Genomic DNA, 17446 nt, shown 5'->3' with positions numbered 1-17446 from the left:
TTGAAAGACTAGATGAATTCAGGGACTTTCAATTTAAATTGTTGTTTATGCAGATAAAAATGGAGCAAATTAGTGAAAAAGCATTCTATGGTAAAATTTTTATATAATAATTTTGTTCTAAATTTCCACATGCTAATTATAATGCTAATTATTGTTAGTCTTTCAAATAAAATATTATTACCATTTGTAAAATAAAGTCAACTAGAAAAATGATTTTGGAATACTTACCATGTGCTGGTGCTGAGATGATAGACACACAGGTTATATATTTGTAGATGTATAATATACATCTACATATGTATCGATATGTATGTAGATAGCTACTTAGCTAGCTACAGAGATATATAGATACAGATAGGTAGATAGATAGACACAGATACACAAATAGATAGTCATAGACACATATAAATAGATAGATGATAGATAGATAGAGTTGTCCTTCATTCTTGAAGAGGACTAAAATGGTATCATTACTTGGGATCAAGACATATTATGTCTGATTTTGATTGATCAGGTTAGTATATGTTTGGAAGATTCTATTACAAGTTAGACATAGATAGTCCATATAAATAGAGTGGAATTGTCTCTAAATTTGTACATGTCACATTTCTTTTGAGCTACTGCAATTCTGCTTTGCTCATAGAATACAATACCTTTTTTGATGTAGACATGCCTTGCTGGATAGACTTCTCTCTATTAGTGTCTCCCATGTTTCACAATTGATTCCAAAGATCTTTGGAGTGATGCTGAGAGTTTCTTTGTGATACTTCTTCTGACCTTCACATGAAACATTGTCTTGTATAGCAAACATATTTTTGGTAGAATTTGAATGTTTGATAGTTCAGCTCAAGACATTGGTGCTTGGTACTTTATTTTTCCAGGTGATCTTGATTCTGTGATTCTGAAAATCATTAGCAAGAAAAAAGTGTGTGAATATGCATATATATACATGCATACATATATGATAGTAAGGTCCTTATACATGTATATAAACTTTATCTTCAAGGACCTTACTATTTAGTAAGGCAGATATAATAAGTATAAATAATGATAACTCAGAATTATACAGATGGTCTAAGATATGGTCAGGAAAAGTACAAAAGTCAGCAGAGAACTATGAAGAAGAAATTTTGTAGAGTAAATGAATTTTGAATTGGGTCTTAAGAATGAATATAATTTTGCAGAGTGATTCTGAGGAGATAGAGCATTCTATATAGAGCAACATTGTGATAAAAAAGCAAGAAAGGAAGCAAGAAAAATCATGGCCCATTATGAGAATACAGACAATATCCATTATCTGGAATATAGGAAAGGTGAAGTAGAATATATGATCGGAGGACAGGAAACAGTGTGGAGGAATAATTAAATAATAGACCAAGAAGAGATTTAAGAAACTATCTAGCTAAAATCCTTTATTTTATAGATGTAGAAATTGAGGCTCAGAGATGTTATGTGACTTGTAGTGTTCAAAAAAAAAAAAAAAAGAATTTACACTGCTTAGGACTTAGGAATACAGAGAACTGTGTGTTTTGGGCTTTGATGGGCTGAAACATTTTGACTTTTTTTTTTTTCTGTAGGCAATTGAGAGACCAAAAATTTTTCTGAACAAATATGGTGACACAATCCCTGCTATATTAGAACTCGATCTAATGTTGATGGTGGAAGTATATTATGACAGCCAAGGCAAATAAAAAGAGATAGTTTGAGTAAAAGTGGAAAATGTGTAGAAAATATTTTATGACATAAACAGTGGGAATTGATGACTGATTCAATATGTTCTTGATACAGGAGAGGAGTCACTCACAATTTTTGTGGATAAGCGGAAGTTGAGCAAGAGATCAGAAGGAAGTGATTCTACAACCAATAGTTCCTCAGTCACTCTTGAAACTCTTCATCAACTTGCTGCTTCCTATTTCATTGATAGGGACAGCACACTACGGAGACTTCACCACATTCAAATTGCATCCACTGCCATAAAGGTATGAGTTTGTTCTGCAATTGTGTAGGTCTATATTTTTTTTTCTTTGAAAAACAGAAATATACATTAATTACCATTAAAATATGCTGAGTATTATTTTGTTTCCCATTCTTTTATACTATGCATTTGTTATTATGAGATATTTTTGACACTAATTTCACCTGGAAGCTCAGTCCTGAACCTTAAAGCTATTTAATTAAGCAGCACAAAATTAGAACTACCCTAATTAGGTTACAGAAAACTGATTTGATAAACTTGTGTGAATGTAGATTTACCATTAACTTGAAGGAAGTGAGTGAATTTCATGTTTTTTTTTACTCCAAAAAACTCTTTTTCATTGGAAGTAGTTAAGGAATTATGGTGGCCAAACTCTTTTAATTGTGCATCCATACCAATGGAACATTTAGAGCATGTCTTACTAAACATATGGACATTTGTTTGCTTAAAAATTGACTATGTTTTGCTATACTTAAAACACATAAAACACACACACACATACACACACATATATATGCACACATATAATTAATGTATAAATTTCAAGATAGATAATTGGAAAATTTTTAAAGAATGTGTTTAAAAGATAAAAATGTGTTTACAAACACATATGTGTGTGCATGTGTATATATAGAATCATAGATATAGAACTAGAAGAAATCTCAAAAGCCTTCTAGTTTAAGTTCCTCGCTTTATAGATGAGAAAGCTGAGACTTAGGAAGATAATTTATTTTATCAAAATATAAAAATCAGCATTTCAATCTCAATGAATATATAATTAATAATATTTTCAGTGAAAATAGTATAGATATGTATGTTTCATTGTTATTTTTGTTTAATACTGTGACAGCAATATGATAAGGGCAATTCTTAGTTCAATATTGAGACTTGGTTTAAAGGCTGTCATAGCTGACAAGATCGTTATATACAGTAAATCCAAATGACTGAAGAGCATTTTTGTTACCTGGGCAAAACAAGTCATGGTCCTCATTTTATAATCCTACCCACAATTTTGCAAAGCTTTTGGGTGAAATTCAGTTACTAAATTTCTATCTTCCCTGAAATCACTTAGTTGTTCTTGCAAAATAATGTTGCATTTCTGTATGTTTAACAAATTTATTCAAAGACCATTGAAGCTATTTGGATGAATTTTAGAATAACGCTTGAGAAAATTATATTTCTAAGCTTTTAGGGTATACAAATAGGATTTTTGTAGCTGACATTTACATTGTTTTGTGGGGGGGGAGGGTTGGTTGCTTGTTTGCAGGAAAGCTTAGCTTTAAAATATCTTGTTGTTTGTGATGCCTTTATACTATTATTAAACTCTCAAAAAACAAAAGTATGAAGCAAGGCTAATCATTAAAGGGAGTAAATAAAATCTTGATCATTTTTTAACCAAATTTCTTTTCAGATTTGATTAAATTGCAATTTCTTCTCAGTCACAGTGACTGAAAATCAAGTATTAGGAATATAAAAACTTTTTTATATATAAACTATATATATATATATATATATATTTCTATTTGTGCTGAAAGTAATAATGTTATCTTCAGTCCTTGATTTCTTTGCAAGAATCTATTTAAACTACTTGTTCATTTCATCTGTAAAAAAAAGTTAGGCATATTGTTCAAGTGGCAATTCTGGTTGGGTCCTTAATGCAGTTTCTACTAAGAAAGGTTGTTTCTCCTACATTCTCAAGGAGGACCATGTCATTAGGGAGATGATGTCATGATATACAAGTAAACTAAATTTAAGTGAAGGAGGGAGGTACAAAATTTCTTCCTTTCCTCTTCTGAGCTGTCTAAGATATGGATCAAAACAGCTAGAAGTGTCTCCAATGCATTGAGAGACCTTGGTCTTTTTAAGTTAAGCTTTTTCATAGGTCTCAGTTTGAGACCTATTTTGAGAATTCACACCCATTCAGTGAATAAGGCTAGGTAAGAATTAAAACAATTTACCTAGTTTTTTTAAAAAAGGCATAGTATGCTGAAAGTGAATAGAAGTCACAATCCATTGTAAAGTTATTGTCACTCTTGGATGAAATTATAGATTGTTTCTGTGATTTACTGTTTGACCCACTCATGCTTTAGAATTAGATTATTTAATTTCCAATTAGTTTTTTAGTCTTTCTTTCCATAATGCTTTATTGAATATAATTTTTATCGCATTGTAGCCTAAAAAGGAAGAATTTACTATTTCTGCCTTTTTTCCATTTGATTGTGAGGTTTTATGCTCTAATACATGGTCATTTTTTGTGTAAGTGTCACGTACTTTCAAGAAAAAGGTAAATTCCTTTCTGTCCTTATTTAATTTTGTCTGGAAGTTTATCATATCTAGATTTTCTCCCTAGGTTCTTTCTTGTTTATTTTGTGGTTAGATCTATCTGATTTTGAGAGGGGAAGATGGCGGTCCCCTACCAGTATGGTTTTGCTCTCTCTTTCTTTCTATAACTGGATCAAACTCTTCTTTTGGAATTTTTCTGCTCTATCACTTGATGTATATACATTTAGTATATGCTTCATTGTTTATGGTATCCTTTATCAAGATATGCTCTTTTTCTTTATCTCTTTTAATAAGATCTATTTTTTACTTATGTTTTATCTGAGATCAGAATGTTATCCCTGCTTTTTTTATGTGTATACATATAAGTACATAAACATATAAAAATAGTCCCTTGAGTTTTAAAATAGGAAATCTGGGTTTTGTGAATATATTTTCATAAATGTAATTTAAAAGTAAGATTATACAGAGTAAGCAAATTTCTAATTTTAAAAATTTCCAAATTCCTATTTTCTTTTTTTTTGTTTAAATTTTATTTAATATTTTCTCCACTTACATTCAAAACAATTTTTTCACATTTTTTTAAGGTTTTTGAGTCCTAGGTTCTCTCCTTTATCCCCACCTGCAATTATGTTTGTCATCTAAGAACATTGCTATTTCTTTGTATACAGTATATTTCACTTTCAATATGGAGAACTTTTTCAGGTTTTTTGTTTTTTGTTTTTTTTTTCCTGAGAGCCTCCTGCTCATCATTTTCCAGAGAATAATAATATTCCATCTGAGGAACGTGCTTCGAAAATTGTTTTACAGTTATTATTGCTAATAGTATTTCCCTCATTTATTCTCTCCTTTCACCATGTCCCTCCTCAAAAATATTTTGCTACTGGCTACTCCCTTCCTCAATATGCCCTCTCTTTTATCATCACTCCCCTTCCCATTTGCCCCCTTCAATTTTCCTTCAGAGTAAGATAGATTTCTGTACTCCTATTGAATATATATATTATTTACTATTTTAGTCAATTCTGGTAGGGATAAGGTTCTCTCACTCCCTTTTTCTCCCCTCTTCTGCTTCACTGTAAAAGCTTTTTCTTGCCTCTTTTTTTTTCATGGCAGATAATCTGCTCCATTGTACTTCTTTCTTTCCCTTTCTCCTAGTATATTCCTCTCTCAACTCTTAATTTCATCATTTAAAAAAAAGATATTATCCCTTCATATTCAACTCAAACCTATGCCCTCTGTTTATATATATACTCCTTCTAAATGCCATAATAATGAAAACATTCTAATGAGTTGCAAGTACATCCTCCCATGTAGGAATGTAAACAAATAAACTTTATTAAGGCCCTTATGATATCACTTTCCTGTTTACTTCCTTATGCTTCTCCAGAGTTTTATATTTGAAATCAAAATTCCCATTCAGTTTTGGTCTTTTCAACACCAACTTGAAAATCCTGTTTCATTGAATAACCTTTTCTTCTGAAGAATTATGCTCAGTTTTGCTGGGTAGGTATTACTTGATTGCAAGCCTAACTCCATTGCTCTCTGCAATATTATATCACAAGACCTCTAGTCCTTTAAAGTAAAAGCTGCTAAATCTTATGTTACCTCAACTGTGGCTCCATTTACTCAAATTGTTTCTTTCTGGATGCTTGCATTATTTTCTCCTTGACCTGAGAGCTCCAAAATTTGTCTGTAATATTAATGGGAATTTTTATTTTGGAATCTCTTTCAGGAGGTGATCAGTGGATTCTTTCAATTTCTATTTTATCCTCTGGTTCTAGAATATCAGAATATTCCTTGATAATTTCTTGACAGATGATGGCCAGGCTCTTATTTTGATCATGACTTTAAGGTAGATCAATAATTTTTAAATTATCTCTCCTGGATCTTTTTTCCAAGTCAGTTGTTCCAATGAGATATTTCACATTTGTTTTCATTGTTTTTTGCTTTTGCTTTATTGTGTCTTGATTTCTCATAAAGTCATTCTTCCATTTGCTCAATTTTATTTTTTAAGGAATTATTTTCCTCAGTGAGCTTTTGTACCTCTTTTCCCAATTAGCCAATTTTGCTTTTCGAGGCATTTTTGTTTTCATTAGCTTTTTGAATTTCTTTTTGCACCTCTCTCAATTATTTCCATAATTTTTCCTCTATCTCTCTTACTTGATTTTTTCAAAGTCCCTTTTGAGCTCTTCCATTGCATGAACTCAATTCTTATTTTTCTTGGATGCTTTGAATGTAGGAACTTTGATTTTATTATCATCTTCTGAATGTGTATTTTAATTCTCCTTGCCACCATAATAACCTTCAAAGGTCAGAATATTTTTTTTTTTTTTGTTTTCTGCTCATTTTCCTAGCCTATTACTCAGCCTTTAACTCTTTGTTAAAGCAGGGCTCTATTTCCAGAGTAGAGAGTGCCCTGAGCCAAGCTTCAGGGACTTTATACAGCTGTTTTCAGAAATCCAGGAATCTGAACAAAAGCACTCTTTTTGCCCTGGAGCTGTTAGGTGAGTCCCTGTCCTGATATAAGATCTAGTGTGCTAGCAGGGGTGCTGACTGAGCTGCTCAAAAACTACACACCAGACTCCCACTGACTTGTCACAGAACCTTTCCACTGACCTTCAGAGTCCTACCTGGTATCCCTGGGCTGAGAGGTCCAGAAGCCTCCAGCATTGCTGCTGATTCAGAGGTCAGGCTGGGTTGGGGCTGCACTGGCATGCCCATCCTGGTGTCATAGACCTTTTCTGCTGAGCTTCTAAATTGCCTTCAACTGGAAAATATTCTAGTCCATCTTTCTAGGTATTCTCATACTTTAATATATGATTATAATCATTATAGAAAGAAATTTGGAACAGTTTGGGGAGAGGAAGGGAAGTTATTGCCTTTTCTCTGCCATCTTGGCTCCCAAATTTCTAAATACTAAAGAAGCATTTTATATGTTTTAAAATGAAGTCTTGTTATTTTTTTAAAAAATAAAACATTAGTAAAATATATATTAATATAGTTTCTATATTTTGAGCTTTCAAGTTATATTATTGAAATACCTATCAAGTAAATTTTAAAAATTCATATTATGTGTTTTCCCAACAAATATTTTAAAAATTGTTAGCAAGAAAATATTAAAACTGGGCTAAAGGTCAATGTTTTGACTAAAATTATAGGCATATTATTTTTTTTTTATTTTAGCCTATTATCTGCAGAATTGAATAGAATATTGAAAGAGAATTTATGATAATACCCCCCACCTTCATTCAAATCATTGGAGAAAAAACATTTTACATTTTTAAATACCATAGTGACATTAATCTTGATAATAACTTGTGTAGCACTTGATAGAAAAGTGAGTTAATTGCTTAAGGTAAAATCAATGAATCAATTTCATATTTTATTTTTTGTCATTATATCACAGTCATATCTTATTTTAAGAAAACACTATATTACTAGTCACAGTTTACCTAGACTAGTTTTATGTTACAGGATTGCCTTCGCTTCTTTTCCTCCCACTTTTAGACAGTTATTTTTTAAACAGATCTCAGCTGACTTCAGCCCCATTATTTGTCTATTCAGTGCCTCATTCTCATTAGTGTGTTTATGTTACTAGGAAACCTATGTTCAACCCAATAAATTAAATCAATAAGCATTTATTAAGTAACTGCTGTGTACCAGGTACTACACTAATAAATAGTTTACCTTGTCTTCTGTAATGTTCCGCTAGCTCTCTGGAGGGCCTCAGGATCAGTCAGAGTCCTTGGTCTTTAGGAGGAGAAATGAAGGAGGCAGGCAAGCTGCTACATGGCTCGTCAAAAATGAATCCTGGACTCTGGGGTCTGAAGCCTGAAGTCTTCTCTGCTGAGTGTGCTATGGCAGACTCTGACTCTCTCCCTCCACCCTCCAATCCTTCCCTATAATTACCTCACCTATAACACATTCAGTAGGGGGGAGAGCCATTACATTACCATATCATCTAAGTATATGTTTATAGAGCCATTATTTCACATCCAACAGGTAATCCTAGAGCCTTAAGTGCTCTACTGTATTAGATTCAAGTACACTTTCTCAGAGTTCCAGCCCTCTGCAATTGTTCCAGCCCTCTACAGTCTTCAGCTGTGTAATAAGTATACTTTTAAAGGTTATAATTATAAAGCCTTATATTTGAGCTAACATTTATTGTTCATTTATATAGACTATGTGCCTTTTGAGATTCATTTAGTATCCCTATTTATTTAGATATATTTCTATCATTCTGAAAGTTACTCTGAAGTGGAAACTTGTTTTGAAACTGTTCTTGCAAAAAATGGTGAATGAGACTCTTTATCACTAAGCCTATTGAACTCATATAGAAATGGAACCTAGACTTCAAAAATATTTGAATTTCTAATGTACAATGATTTCTATACCTAAAAGTTAATTCTTCTTTTATTTATTCACCTATTTATTTTAAATTCAATTTTATTTTATTTTCAGATCCTCATTCTAGATCTTATACTCTCCCACCCTAACAAATATGTAAGAAAAACAAAACCCATTGTAAACATGGGTAATTCCCTAAAACAAATTCTCACAATGATCATGTTTTAGGAGTATTCAAATCTATTTATATCTGTCTATTATATATATATATATATATATATATATATATATATAAAATGGATGACATGCATAATATAATCATAAACACTGAATGTTTACTATTTGTCAGGCACTGTGCTAATTGCTGGATATATAAGAAGAAGCAAAAGATATTATCTGCATTAAAGGAACTCACAGCTTAATGGAAGAGATAACATGTCAATGTTATAAACCAGTTAAATAAATAAATGCTATATATCGATGCACACACACATACACACATATAGTGAGAGAGAGACATGAAATATATAATGATATCCAATTATGTATTTTTATCTACTTATCTATATATTGATATCAATCTATATGTATGTTTTTGTGTGTTTATAGCTATATAGACATTAGACATCTATCTATGTGTATCTCCATATCAACAACAACATAATAAAGGTAAACAGCTTTGCGTGCCTTAAGAAGTATAATCAATGGTTAAGCACAATTACAGAAGCTCATGCTTAATGAAACATTCTATCCATCACTAAGGGGTGATGAAATCAGCTTACTAATTAAGATACGGAGATGAAATATGATTTATTTCTCTGTGTCTCTGTCTCTGTGTTTTTCTGTCTTCTATCTTCTTGGTCTCTGTCTCTGTCTGCCTGTTTGACTCTCTCTCTGTTTTTCTCTTTCTTTCTTTCTCTCTCTGTCCCAGTCTCCTCCTCCTCTCCTCCCCCCTTTTCAATTTTTAATCTCAAATTGCTTGAAAAACTGGAAGATAATATTATATCAGAAATTCTGCATAGGCCTACAATTCACACCCTATACCAAAATAAGGTTAAGATGGGCACATGATTTGGGTATAAAAAAGATATTACCATTAACAAATTAGTAGAACAAGGGACAATTTATCAGATCTTTGGAGAAGGGAGGAATTTATGACCAAAGAATAAGAGAAAATTATGAAAGGCAAAATGGACAACTTTTATCACATTAAATTAAAAAGTTTTTGCCAAATAAAAATAGTAGAAATACAATTAAAAGGGAAGTACAACACTGGGGAAAAAATCTTTACATCCAGTGTTTCTGATAACGGTCTCATTTCTAAAATATATAAAGAACTGTAGCAAATTTATTAGAATAAAATGCATTACTCAATTGATAAATGGTCAAAGGATATGAACAGAAAATTCTCAGATGATGAAATTAAAACCACCTATCGTCATATGAAAAAACTGCTTTAAATCACTCTTAATTAGAGAAATGCAAATTAAAACAACTCTGAGGTATCATCTCAAACCTCTCAGATTGACTAAGATGACAGGAAAAGATAATGATAACTGTTGGAGGGGATATAGCAAAACTGGTACACTAATGCTTTGTTGTTGGAATTGTGAACAACTCCAACCATTCTGGAGAGCAGTTTGGAACTGTGCTCAAAGGGCTATAAAACTATGCATATCCTTTGACCCAGCAGTGACATTATTGGGTCTGTATCCCAAGGAAATCATAAAAGAGGGAGAGGGAAGCATATGTGCAAAAATATTTGTAAAAGTTCTTTTTGTGGTAGCAAAAAAATTGGAAAATGAGATGTCCATCAATTGGGAAATGGCTGAACAAGTATGTGATGGTAATGGAATATTATTGTTCTATAAAAAATGATGAACAAATTGATTATAGAAAGGCCTAGAAAGATGTACATGAATTGATGCTGAGCAAAACAAGCAGAACCAGGAATACATTATACACAATAACAGTAAGCGATGATCAACTATGAAAGACTTGGCTCTTCTCAGTGGTTCAGTGATCCAAGGCAATCCCAATTGACTTGGGACAGAAAATGCCATTTGCATCCAGAAAAAGAACGATGGAGATTGAATGTAAATCAACACTTGCTATGTTCACTTCTTTTTATCTGTTTGTTTTTCTCTCCTATAGTTTTTTTTCCTTTTGTTCTGATTACTCTCTCCCAACATGATTCACAAAGCATAGTACATTAAAATAAATTAATTAATTAAAAAAATTGTAATCTCAGTCCATTACCTGTAGAAGTGGGTAATTTTTCAACAAGAGTTTCTGTAATTGTACTTGATCATTGGGTTGATTACAGTTTCTAAGTCTTCCAAAAGTGTTTTATCTTACCAATAATGTTGTATAAAACTTCCTAGGGTGGAGCCAAGATGGTGGAGAAGACTCAAGTATCTCTTTGACCTTCTATGTAGCCCTCACATTAATTACATAATCCAACCTTAGAATTGGCTTTGGACCGGCAGAACCCCAAATATTGGGAGTACAGCAAATTATCAGCAGAAGATAATTTCAAAGATCTCCAGAAAAAGTCTGTTTCAATTGGAAGTGGGAGGGAGACAGCCAGCACAACCAGTTGAGCACAAACACCAGCTCCGAGTCCTGGGATGGTACAGTCTCCATGTGATGGCATGGACTCCGTGTGGCAGAGAATCTATGGGAGGAAACAGCTGTTTCAATAGAAAAGTTATTTACTTCCATTGTGTTTTCTTTCTCAGTTTTCTTTTTCTTCCTTCTTGATCTGATCTTTCATGCACAACAAGATAATTGTATAAATATGTATACATATATTGGATCTAACATGTATTTCAACATATTTAAGGAGAAGGAGGAGAAAATTTGGAACAAAAGATTATGCAGAGGTCAAGGTTGGAATAATTATCCATGCATATGCTTTGTAACTAAAAAGCTTTCATAAAAACCATTTTAAATACATAAAAATATAGTGTTGTATAAATTATTTTCCTGGTTCTTTTTATTTATTTTATATAGGTTTATACAAGTCTTCTTTTTTATCTAAAACCATCTTCTTCATAATTTTTATAGTACAATAATATTCCATAACATTTATATATGGTAATTTTTTCAACCATTCTCCAATTCATAGGAATCCCTTTAATTCAATTTCTTTCCTACAACATACACACAAAAAAAGAGTTGTTATAAATATGTTATATGTTATAAATATGTATGATTCATTTTCCTCTTTAATCTTTTTCTTTTTGTAGGTGTATATGTCTAATTGTGTTATTACTGGGTTTAAGTATATATATATACTTAATTGATTTTGCATATAATTGCAAATTACTTTCAAGGATACCTGGAACAGTATATATTTATATCAACAGTACATTAATGTACCTGTTTTCCTACTGTCCTTCCAACATTTTTCATATTCCATTTTTTGTCAACCTTGCCAATATGATAGATGTAAGGTGATACCTGTGAGTTATTGTAATAGATATTTCTCTAATTATTTTAATCTAGAATATTGCTTTGTATAACTGTTTATAGCTTGGATTTCTTACTCTGAAAATCATGTTAATTTTTTCATTACATTTCATAGAAACAAGAAAATGAGTTAAAACATTCAAAAATTTATATGACATTTTGCGATTCAACAATGATGCTGTTAAGTTTTTTAAAACAAAATTAAAAAGCAAATAATAATACTAGTGAAGTTAGAAATATCTAGATATTGTTTTTAAAATATTAATGAAAGAGAAAAGTTGATTGCGCTATAATTATACTATATAAAATAGAATACATGTAGAATTAATAGAAGACTCATTCAGAAAAAATAACAATAATGTATTTCAAATGGTTCTTCAAAATACTTTGTAGGAGTGTAAGGTATCACAACATTCATGATATAACCAGGCCAGAATAATATATTTAGAGATGTAATCAAAAGCCTGCATACATATTTAAATTTATTGATAATAAATTCTCACATTAATTCAATGCATGCACTTTGCTTCCTTTCAAAAGTTGGATAGGTTAATGGTGTGACCTTTGGTAGTAGACTTCATCAAGTTTGCATGTGATTTTTATTCATACACATTTAGTATTAGGATGCTGTAGAAGTCACCAAATGGAAAAAGCAAATGAGGATGAGTAAACTTAAAGAGTAAACTCGGGGCCATTTTGATCTGAATATGCTGTAGGAGAAAGGAACTATGCAAAAAAGATATAGAAATCTTTAAATTAGTTACTAAATTTAATTTCTGAGTTGAAGAAAGGGCAAAGAGGCTTTGCTAATCCCTAATAAAACATATAATCAGCAGAATAGCATCATGCACATAGGTTATCAAGAGTGTATGTTAATTAGCAAATTTCTATGATCATCTGCATTTTAAGTACTTAAAAAGAAGAGTGAAAACATCATTGTATGTGCATATGTTTATATCCAATCATGAGTTATATTCATGATAGTCACTGGGGAAAGCTAATGGCTTAAAGGACAAAGCAAAGCAATAAGTCAATTGATAAACATTTATTAAACACCTACTAAGAGACAACCACTGCACTGGAGATACAAAAAGAGACAGTCACTACACTAAATGATCTAACAATCTAATGAGGTAGACAACAAGCAAACAAATATCTACCAACAGGCGATATGTGGGGGTAAATAGGAAATAAAAGGTTAAAGGCACTAAAATCAAAAGGGGACTAAGGTTGTTTTGTTTTGTTTATAGAAAATAACAGTTTAGTTGGGACTTGAAGATAGAATGGAAGTCAGTAGACAAAAAATAAGGAGGGAAAGCATTCCAGGCATGGGGAATAGGCAGAAAAAATGCTTGGAGCTGAGAGATGGAATTTTTTTGTTTGAGAAAAAGCAAGGGGGTGAATATCACTAGATTGAAGAGAACTTTGGGGAGTGATACAAAAGAAGACTGGAAAGGGGAAGGGTAGGTTTTGAAGCTCTTAAGTACCAAACAGGATTTTGTATTTGATCATGAGGGTGAGAGACTAGAATTTATTTAGAAGGGGAGTGAGGTAACTAGACCTTATCTTTAGGAAAATTTGGTTGCTGAATGGATGGTTGTTTGGAATAAGGAAACTCCTGAGGCAGGCAGACTCATCAAAAGTTAGGTTTAGTAAGATAAAGCAGAAGGAGAGGTAGATCACATTATCTGACAATAGTAGGCAATTGATAAATATTCATTGTAAAGCATATTATTGCTGTTAGATAAAGGAAATTGATGTAAGTCTTGAATAAGGAAGTTCTTTTTTGGATAATGACCATCAAGGATATGACTGCCTTCATTGTGGGGCTGACACAAAGGAAAAGAGTAAGTAATCAAATAAATAGAATACTGAACTGAATGTTTAAAGTGTTGATGTGGACATCTTTATTTGATTGCTTTGGATGTTACTTTCTTCATTGATTTATACAATGTAAATTTATGATTAGATAATTGTATAAGGTTCCTTTTAACTCAATAAATCTATTTTACATAGATACATCTATTTTATATAGGTTAACATTTTAAATAAGAAAATATGTATAAATTCACATAAGTAAAGAGAGCAAAAGCTAACAATTAAAAGAATAATGGAACAGGATAGAGGATAGCAAAGTGGTGATTATCAGCTAAGTGACCATTGCCAGTCAGGAGTCAGTCATCCTTCTGAATTCAAATCTGATCTTAGAGTCTAGGTGGATGACCCTTGGCAAGGCTTTTAACTCTGTTTAACTTAGTTTCCTTACTAGTAAAATGAGCTGGAAAAGGATTTGGCACACCATTCCATTATTTTTACCAAGAAAACCCCTAATGAGGTCACAGAGTCAGACACAATTGAAAATGTCTAAAGAACAACAGGAATAGAAAGAAAAGATCAATTTAAAATTAAGGGAAAAAAATCAGCAGATAGAGGAAATGATTAAAAAGTGGAAAAACCATGTAAAATTCATAAAGCAATATCCGAGAGTTTCATGAGGAAAATAGAACTATACTTCATTTATTTATAAAAATGGATAGTGGGTAGAGAATTGAGGTCCAAAGATATATGACCAAAAAAAATTGCAATAAATGAATCACATGAAAGTAGTAAGCAATATAAAATCAGAAGTAAATAAATTTTATATTAGGATAGTACTTTTCTTTATTGAAAGAAATATATGTATTATCATTATTCATTTATAAATACGAATAAAGCAAAGCAAGAAGGGAGTTAATACAATTTTTTTTCTGAATTATAAGATAAATTCCATTATTAGATAAGCTTTAGAATAGATAAGAATTATATTAACTGTTGATGTCTGACAAATGGAACTTTACAATTTTTGCTTTATAAAATATTTCAATTTATATTTGTGTGTTTAGAAATGGTATGCCCCAATCTCGTTTATACATCTTCCTCAAGGATTGATAATCAAGGAAATTTTACCTTTGCTACTATAAAGGCTACACACAGAATCCCATGATTATAAGTTGAAGGCTTCCCAGAATAAATCTTCCTTCCCAGACAGCCATTCCCCATTCTCTCACACATACTTGGGTCTTCCCTGTCACTCAGTTATCCTTAACTCACTGTTTATTACCCTTGCATAGTACCCTCTGAAACTATTCCCTTTAAACTAACACCACTTAATATTAAATCTGTCACTTCCCTCCACAAATTATTTTGTATATACACACTGTATTTCTTTCCAGTAGAATAAGAAATCTTTGAAAGCAGTCATTCTTTCTTTTTGTATTTCTATTTCCAATGTCTAGCATAGTAGATGGCATAAAGTTTTCAGTAAATCCTTGTTGAATTGAATTCTCCATAACTGTTTTTGCCAAATTCCCTTTCCCCCTCAAACTTCCTATACCAAACACTTCATTCTCAGCAGGGGAACCTTATCTTCTGCTTTTTTCATCAAATAAAGACTTTCTTTTCTTTATTTTGTCTTTTTCCTTCTTCTATACCTCAAAATCCCTGAACATCATTTCACATTCTCTTATCCATTAGTCCAATTTTTGATAAGAAATGATAACCCTTATAACTAAAATTCTTCTACTCATGTCTCGACCCTATTCATTCTCTCCTTCCTTCAATTTCTTCTGCCTTTATTGTATTTTGTTTCCCCTGTATATTTAATCTTTCCCTAATGTGTAGGCCTGCTCAAATCTCCATCTGAAAGAAAAGAAAAGAAAAAGAAACATCTTCACTTGATCCGTCTAATTCCCTCAAAATATTATCATATATTTGTTCTCCTTGTCATATCAAACTTATTTAAGTCGTTTGTACTTGCTTTCACTTTAATTTTTATCTTTCAAATCCTTTCTAATTTGGCTTCTGCATTCATTAAATAATTGAAAGTGTTCTCTTGAAAGTGATGTTATTTCTTAATCAATAAATATGTCCTTCTCTTTGACCTCAGTCTTTGATATTAATAATCGGGTTTGCCATCTCCTGGATTTGGGGAGGGTGTTTTAATTCTTGGTTCTTTTTCTAACTGCCTGACTACCCGTTCTCATTTTATTTTATTTATCTCATTTTATTTTATTCTCATATTTATTTTTATTTTATAGGTCACCATGTATTTCCTACTTTCTAACTGTAGGTATCACTCAAAACTCTCTGAACACTCATCTGATTCTACATCTTTTGGTGATTTTATCAGCTTCTGAGGGTTCATAGGATCATAAATTTAGGGGAATATAAAAATAGAAGACTCCATGGAACCCAATTCCCTTATTTTATAAATAAGAAAACTGAGAAACATAGGAATTAAATGTCCAATTTACTAGGGATAGTAAACCTAAGGCAGGATTTCAATTCAGGTCTTATTAAGTCCAGCTTGAGTGCCCTGGCCATATTATCTCACTGCCTCTTAATGAAAAATTCAATTATGTCATCTTTCTGGCATTATATATGATTTTAAGATATGCATATGTATATAAATATATACATATATGCATAGAGACACAGAGGTTGAGTTCTAAATTTGCATGAATCTCAAAATCTACATAGTCACATCTCTCAACTTTGTCTTTTCTCTAAACTTTTTTATTTTTATTGTGGATATTATGATCTTTCTACCTGCTCTACATTCAAACTTGAAAGTCATTTTCTTTTTATTTTTCCTTAACTTCAACTTGCCAAATTTTGTCTATTCTGCTTGCACAATATATCTTGTATTCATTCCTTCCTTTCTAATCACAAGGTCATCACCCATTTTCAGGCCTTTATCACCTATAGTTTAGCCCAGTGCTTTCAAATTAAAAATAGAAATAGAGGAGATGCTGAACTAATTAATACATAAAGACCCTTGTGGGCTTTATATTAACTTAGTTTTAAAATGTTATCTATGTTTTACCATCTTTTTTTTTTTTTGTTGTTGTTGTTAAATACTTCCAGTTATTTTATTATCTGGTTTGGGGATATTTCAGTACAGTATAAACTTGAAGAATTCCCTCTTGCTGTATCTCCTCCATCAAATTTTTCACTCATATAGCTACCGAAGAAATCATCATATAGACCAAGATCATGTGATTTTTCTCCTTCAGAATGTCTAGTGTGACTTCCTAATGATTCTAGGATAAAATGTGAAATATTTATTTTAGAATTTAAAAACCTTCAAATTTGACTCTACTCGTGTAATGGGCTGAGGTTTGAGTTGATGCACTGAGGTCCCAAGTACGTGAGGCTAAATAGTAATTGGGCTATACTCTGTTAATATACACAATTGGATAAAGAATGGTCCCTGCCCACTCTCTGTGCAAGTCCTGATGTGTTGTACAGGAAATGATGATTTTGGTGGGTGGAGGCAGAGAGAGACAGGAAGAGAAGCTGGGAGAGATTGGGCCTGGGTTCCATACTCCT

General features: G+C 31.8%; 1 protein-coding gene across 3 annotated transcripts in view; it reads left to right on the top strand.

The window, feature by feature from the left end:
* The window catches only part of BRINP3 (BMP/retinoic acid inducible neural specific 3), a 465105-nt gene that overhangs the window by 269463 nt on the left and 178196 nt on the right, over positions 1 to 17446 (top strand). For all 3 annotated transcript variants that reach the window (XM_003767528.2, XM_031937050.1, XM_031937051.1), the window contains one exon: positions 1789 to 1979. In XM_003767528.2, coding sequence (XP_003767576.1) covers positions 1789 to 1979 — 191 coding nt within the window. The remainder of the gene's footprint in view (positions 1 to 1788; positions 1980 to 17446) is intronic.

The sequence above is a fragment of the Sarcophilus harrisii genome, chromosome 4 (genome assembly GCF_902635505.1).
Source record: "Sarcophilus harrisii chromosome 4, mSarHar1.11, whole genome shotgun sequence".
Taxonomy (NCBI): Eukaryota; Metazoa; Chordata; class Mammalia; order Dasyuromorphia; family Dasyuridae; genus Sarcophilus; species Sarcophilus harrisii.
This window is presented reverse-complemented; position numbering and strand designations above follow the sequence as displayed.